The sequence below is a fragment of the Lagopus leucura genome, unplaced genomic scaffold (genome assembly GCF_019238085.1).
Source record: "Lagopus leucura isolate 7727_CA_CO unplaced genomic scaffold, USGS_WTPT01 Super-Scaffold_1, whole genome shotgun sequence".
NCBI lineage: Eukaryota > Metazoa > Chordata > Aves > Galliformes > Phasianidae > Lagopus > Lagopus leucura.
In genome coordinates, this window is record NW_024962250.1 from 16,973,742 (window position 1) to 16,981,199 (window position 7,458).

The window sequence follows — 7,458 nt, forward strand, 5'->3', positions numbered from 1 at the left end:
AACAAATATAAAGTCAATAAAAGACTGAACAGCAAACATCAGAAGTCTCTTGAGTTTGTAAGAGTGAGAGTAGAAATGTACTTTCACTTTGAAATATATTTACATGCATAACGACCAGGGACCTCACATTCCTAAAATGAAATACAACAACTTTCCGCTTTCACAACACAGGCAGAAGGAAGCGTTCAGTACAGAGAATTCACAAGAAGTCAAACATTTTGTTATGGGGTACACCAGGTAAAGACTGCTAGGGAATGTAGCTTTAACAGACAGACACACATTTGTACTTTTCCAGAACAGAAGAAGGATGTGATTAAGAACAAATACATAGTAAGTATATGAAATGTCTACATCTGCATGTTGAATTGATCATTTAAGAGTTTTGGCTAGAGCACAAGAGAAAAAAAAACAAAAAGAAAAAAAAAACAAACTTCCACTGTTTATCTGTCTATCTGGAGAAAGTCTTCCTATACTATTTACTGAGTCCTCATCCCACTCCAAAGGAAATAATTTTCTTACTACCAGGCTCTTGTTTATTTTGCACAGGTTTGTAGATTTTATGGGGAAACAAGCAAACAATCAACTTCATCCACATGAACAAAATCTGTATGTTTTCCATGGCTGCTTAAAACCCTTGCAGAAAAAAAGTTAAGCATATTTTCAAATTTCAAATCAACCTTTAGAAAAACTCCTTTCTTCACTAAGCTCGCAGGTCTAGACATTCTGGCCTGAAAGGAGAAAAAAACAAAAAAGCAAAAAAACTAGGTTTATTTTTGTCTTCTTGTTTTATTTATTTAAGAATAAGTTGGATTTCCCTTATCAAGGATGACCAGGCGCACAAACAGCATACCTGTTCCTAAGTGTGCTTGGATCAACTCCAGAGGACAAATAAAGGACATAAATACTTCTAAAGAGCTCTCACTTTGATTTGTGGCAACTCTGCTACTTTACCACTGAACATCTTACATGGAGATAAACCTGGGTACGATACTTCGCTTGTTGTACACCACTTGAACTATAATTTTACTTTTGTCCTTCCTCATTCCTGAGATGGCCCATTTTCTGTTTTATTATTACCGGGATTGGGTTTGGGGCTTTTCTGTTTGTTTTATTTGTGAAATTTCAGAATTAACCATCTACACAACTACTTTTATAAATCAGTCTGAAACACACAGAGACAATGCAGACCAAACTTTGTTTCTGTTTTGGATGAAATTTTGTTTGTTCTACTTTTCTTTAATGAGAAACTAAAAAATGCGCACAAGCATAATGCTTATGCAGGGCCAGCTGTGTTCACATGCAAGCTGCCTCAAGCTTACAGAGGTTATCTCACTGCAGTACACAGAACATAAGCCATGCAGATCTCAAGAAAAGATGGCACAGGGTCCACATTTACTCCTCTTAGCAACTTCTCTGTCTTCATATGCCAAAGATATGGCCAAAGATCAGGTCCAAATCTCATCTTAGCAGTTGATCTAAGGGCTGTTTCATAAAACTATATTCTTAAGCCAAATAATTTTCTACCACATATTTACATCAAAGTTTTCAAAACTTGGCAATGCCAATAAGTAACTCAACACATTGTATATGTTGAGTTTTATATTATATGAGAAAGTTAGTTGTATATTATATGAGATAATAAAGGTGGCAAAGAACTTCAGCAAACAGAAAATAGAACTTCCTCCTTTGGACTAATACTTTTTCTAGCAAAAAGCAAATTAGTTTTTATAATAACTGTTAAAACAAAAAAGTCTTTGGTAACATGACCACTTCAAACAACTACAAATATGCTGTGTTCCTACTTAGAGTGCTCTACACTATACTTGTGCCCTGGATAAGTGATCCTATTGTAAACCACTAACTCAAAAAGGGTAATAATTCAAACTATTTATATTCAGAAAACAAAGACTATATTTTACAATACTCTCCTGCTGATCTCATGAGGGGATCAGCCTAAAAGCCAAACATGATACATATTTTTCAGTATATTCTCATTTCTTGTCAACCACATAATTTAAATGCTAAAATTCCCATTCAGTTGAAGATCCCATGGAAGCACACCTCAGCACCTCCGGTTCTAGGAAAGACAAGGAAACAGACTCAGAGGAACCAAATGTAATCATCTTAAGTATAGCTCTTAAACTCAAACACATTTAATTCTGTTATGTCCTAAACTAGCACAAACCATTTCATCTTCAGATTTGTTATGAAAATTCATTTACAACTATATCAGCATGATATTCCTGAAGGAATCCCTCTCATGGATGACGGGAAAAAGAAAAAGAAAAATGTTCTTTGCTCATGCCATTTTTTACATCATATATATTAGATCAATTATGTAAATATATACTCTAATAAAAGTAGAAAACCTAACCTTTGCACTTCAGGTGCCGTTTAAAGTCCTCTAGTGTAAGTATATGCAAATTCATGTTTATATATAAAAGTTTTGCTATGTATAAAAGTTTATATTTGTGCATACATATGTATATTAGTTATATCTTGGTTGTGGTTTTATGTACTAAATACTGTGGTTTCACATTTACAAAGATACATAAGTACACACAAAGACAGATACACGTGTACGCATATACATACACAGACCCTCAATATTCATATCCTACTCAGGACTACATATGCTCCATGCTGCACACTCTGAGAACCCCAGTTCCACTTAATCTAAGTTCTGTGCACTGAGCACTAAGTTCAGCCAATAAATCTGTGCAGAGTAAAGGCCATAAATGTCTTCACTCAGGTACATCCACATCAGCATGGGAGAGACACTCTGTAAACAGATCATCTGACTGACTGATACTGAGGAGAAGCTGCCACAATCCTACAAATAAAGTTGCACATTTAAATATTTAACAGTATCACCACAGAGACAGAGTTTATATTAATGACCTAACAGGAAAGCTGAAGAAAAAAAATAATAATAACAATTTTCATCCTGATATACTGCTTATACAGCTCAGACCAAACCATTGCCTTAGGACAACAGTCACATTGCAGACACTGCCCACCTCCTATGCAGACCCAAGGAACCTTGGAAATAGCATGCTATTTCATTAAAGTATTTGTTACAGCATCACCTCCTGCACAATGGCGGTGAACAATCAGATCTTTCACATTACATTGTGAGTAAGTAGCACTTTAGATCACTTCAGGGAGAGAAAACATCATCAATCTCTGGCACACAGGAGGTGTTACCTCAGAGCTATCTGATTCCAGGCCATTTTTTAAACAAGTTTCTGCCAGGATGCAGAGTAACTGCACATGCAAACAGTTCCCCTGTGACACTGAAACAGTGAGTGGCAGGACTCATGTCAACAGACATGCTTGCAGATTTAAAACAAAAATTCTCAGGACTAAATAACATACAAGTTAGCCTGCAAAGAGCAGGAACTGCAAGCCACCATCCCAGGAGTAAAACAACAATTAAAAAAAACACCAAACAAACAAATGGAAAACATCTCTACCTCCTCATTATCACTTTCTTTTATCCACATTCTTCTTGCCAGCCTTGAGAAAGCAGGAACTAGGGCAATGAGAAATTGTACTGAGAAGAAAGTTCCTCACTTGGGATTGTTGTGAAGATTGGTACATGCTTTTCTCTTTTGTACTGTCCAACAAATTAAAGTGTTTAACATTGTTATGTCAGTTCTGACTTCAACCTGACTCTGGGAGGAAAAGCCAAAGCATTTGGCATTCTTTAAACAATACTGCATTGTTAAGAAGTTAGGAAATTGTTAGGAAGTATGAAAGATTACACTAAATCTAATTATAATGCCCTGAAATTAGTGCTTTCCTCAAGCACAAACACATTAACAATGCATGCAACGATCTTAACATGTTTTCATTCCTGCAAGCATAGTAACATGAATAGCAAAGCACTATGCACTGGGTAAGCTGTGTCTGACCTCCGTGACCAAGCAACAAATTTCAGCCTGATAGCCAATATGGCAACGTTAAAAAACAGCTGTGTCTTTCTTCAGTTTGGTTTAGCAGTGCAGGTCACCAGCCACTTCTTAAGACACAGAATTTAGAAGCGAAGCTGTGTGTTTAACACTTCTTTCAAAACGTTGCATTAGGTGCTCTTCAAAAAAAAGGGAAATTCTGCTTTCAGCAAAGTTCAGAGGACAGGCTTTACAAACACAAATAAAGCACAACCGTGAGTTTAAAAAAAAAAAAAAAAAAACACAAAAAACAAAACCGTGCTGCTGGAAAATACTTTACCTCAGTAAAAACAAAGGAAAAAAATCACAACTTTTTGCGTTATAACAATTCCGGATGTCTAAGTTTTGGTTGGCTGAGTTAGTTGTAATGTCTTGCAATCATCATGACACAGTTACTCTGGTCCCTCACTCAAGAAGCACTGCGATAGTGCAACATTTTATACAACTCAGAATAGGAAACGGCGTCTGGCAGCAGATGAGGCACGCAAACGCTGGCGGAGCGGAACTCCGAGCGCTCCGCGACTCCTACAGCCCTCTGCCCGACGGCATTCTGCTCCGAGTTGCTACCTGCAGCCAGGCCGAGCCCGGCTGCTCCTCTAAGTCTCGGCCTCTTCCCGTTCCAGGGCCACCTGCCAGCTCTGGGCTCGCCCTCGGCCCCAGCCCAATCGGAGACCCCCACCCGGCTGCCGGAGGAGCAGCGCTGGGGCGCTGCCCGAGCCCCGCCGCGCGCCACCGGCCCGAGCGGCGCCCCCGGCCCCGCCTTAGGCGGCGGCGGGACGCGGGAGCTGGGCTGCTCTGCCCGGGTATCGAACGGGAGCTGCGCCGCTGTGAGGGCTGGTGTGTTTTCGTTTGGGGTTTTTTTGTTTTTTTTTTTTTTTTTTTTCCAGTGGAAAGTTTCTACCTCTCCCGGCCGAGGCTGGGACAAGAGCTGCCCCGGGCGCCGCGATGACAGGTTTCGCCCCCCTCTCCCTCCCACAGCACCGGGAGCAGCCGCAGCGACCTGGGGGCCGGTTCCTACGCGGCACTTAGCGCAGCGAGCGCTGGCCAACAAACGGAGCAGAGGCGGTGGGAGAGCATCCCGCCCTCAGCCGGGGAACCTGAGAAGCGGAGCCGAGGAAGGGAAGGAGCCAGACGGGCGGCGGAGGAGGAGGAGGGCCGGAAAGTTGCGCTCGGTGCTCTAGCATCGGGAAAAGCCGCCAGCAGGCCGGGACAGAAAAGTTCGTCGCCACAGCGGCCGTGGGATGGCGGGGATGGGGGGGGGGGGGGGGGAACCGCTTCTTACCTTCTGGTCGACGATGGAACAAGCCATCTCCCGAACGTGGGCCAGGCTGAAGTCCCCTGAAGAGTCCTGTAGCAACAGCACGGGCTCCCGGCTCAGCCCGATCTGGAGGTGGAAAGCGACGCCGCCACCAGCAGCAGCAGCCCCGGGCGGAGGCAGCGGGCTAGGCGGGCGGAGCAGCGGTGGAGCGCTCATCGGGACCAGCCTGCCGGGGCGCCGCGGGGCCGGGGAAGGAGGCAAAGACGCGGACGCCGCGGTGAAAAGTTCGCGGCCGCCACGGAGGCGCTGGGCGAGTTTCTCTGCGAAGTTTCAGGGAAGTCCCGGTCGAGTTGCTCCCGGGTGAAAATGGCGAGGGGGGGTGGGGGGAAAGAGGGGCGGAGGACCGGAGAGGATGCAGACAGGAAAAGGCGGCGAGAGACGAGAGGCGCGAGGAGGGAGCAAGGCCCGGCGCCGCCGAGGTGGTGCCGCCGCTCCGGCTGTTGGCGCTGTGCGCGGCGCGGGGGCGGGACGGGCCGCGCCCTCAGCTGGGCCGTGCTGCGCCGCGCCGTTTCTCTACCACACGGCGGCCGCGGCCAGGACTGAGCTCGACTTCATGACCACGGGGGTGTTCTCGTGACGTGTGCCGGGGACCCCCGGATACCTGGGCTGAGGAGGGAAAAGCATCCCCTTCCCCGCCCGCCTCCGTCTAAGCAGCCTTCGTGCCTCCTACGGAAAGCCTTTCCTGGTCGCAGGAGTAGGTAGAGCCTGAGGAACCTCCGGTTTGGAGGCAGCACAGAGAGTTCTCAGTGCAGGGCAGGAGGAACGAGGGACAGCCTGCTCTGTAGCCGTGATAAGCAGCTGCGATTGGTGCTGAGGAGCTCCTGGCCGCCTCAGCCCAGGACAAGCTATTCCTCCTGAGTTTCAGGATCAGTGCAAGTCCCACACGTCTGTAGAAATAGCACCGATGGCAGGCAATATTTAAACTTAAAAAAACAAACAATATAATCTCCACTTGGAAATCTGTTAAGTCAGTGGGAGCAAGAATTGTAAATATTCTAGGTAGCAGAGATACTTAAAGCAGCTTTACTGCACTCCTGAAGATGGCAACGCCGAGTGAATGTGAGGAGGTGATCGAGGTTGATGGCATTTACCACTTTTTTCTTTACAAACTGATTTTCTGATCAAACGTATAGCTGCAGTACTATTTCATTTTGAGGAGCTGGTTTTTAAGGACGAGTTTTTACTGTGGTCAGATTATTTCACAGCTGAGCTCTGCACACACATGCAGCACCTTGCTGTCACTATTTTTGAATCCATTTATTCTTAAGCAAGTTTTCTGACTAACATTGTTGCATTTTTCACATCTGTATCTTCTACAGAATACCAAACCTAATGAAATCAACAGCACTGTAGATTAAGATGATTCTTAGTTCCCCCTGCTGACTTTCTTATCACATTAGGAATAATAATCATCTTCAACCACATCTGCTGCTTCTACTGTTGTAAACCATACTCACTGCTGTCATTGCAAGCAGCATTTCTGTAGGAACATGTCAGTTATGGCACAGCATTGTACTCCAGCTGGTGCAAGTTACCATTACGATGGGCTGTTTCCTAATGGTTTCCAGTGTACTAGACATTTGTTTTGGAGTATGTAAATTACACTCCCATGTCAAAACCTGCTGAGGACAACTGCTACAAGCTTCTCACAGTCCTGTGATCCAGCCAGCTGTCCTATACAGGAATCAGCACAGGAGAAGCATGAGATCTGTATGCACACCCACAAAAGGAAGAACATATGAGGTCAAAATGCCATCTCTGAAGGACTCTCAGAAGTTCAAATGCAAAGGTAAGGCCAGAGTCATATCAGGTAGCATGTGTAAGCTTTTTCAGAGCATATACACTTGTCCACTGTTGAAAGCAGCATATTAGAATTTCCTGTAGCATTGGTTAATTGTACAGGTGGTCTTTGAATGTGGTAAAGTATCATGAGTGTCATCAGCTGCTATCAGAGTGCTTCTTCCTTGCAGTTCACTGTGGCAAAAACAGATGTGCTCTGATGGCAGTAGAGGTGTTGAGTAGTCCTCCTTTCTCCTGACTTTGCTATGTTTAATGATAGGATCACCTAACTGAGCCTTTCACAACATGAGTCACATGATGGCATTGGCTTTCAAGGGAAAGAGTGAAAAAAATGGAAGCTGCACATGTACTTAGCTACTGTGCAGTATTACAGCTCTTCTGCATCTC

At 44.3% G+C, this 7,458-nt stretch overlaps 1 protein-coding gene across 5 annotated transcripts in view; it reads right to left on the minus strand.

The window, feature by feature from the left end:
- Positions 1-5,646, minus strand: part of PRKD1 (protein kinase D1) — a 109,819-nt gene extending 104,173 nt beyond the window's left edge. For 2 of the 5 annotated variants that reach the window (XM_042864426.1, XM_042864395.1), the window contains exon 1: positions 5,236-5,646. In XM_042864426.1, coding sequence (XP_042720360.1) covers positions 5,236-5,427 — 192 coding nt within the window. In that variant the 5' untranslated portion in view covers positions 5,428-5,646. The remainder of the gene's footprint in view (positions 1-5,235) is intronic. The other 3 variants (XM_042864409.1, XM_042864405.1, XM_042864417.1) reach the window with 2 other exon arrangements.
- Positions 5,647-7,458: the final 1,812 nt, after the last annotated feature.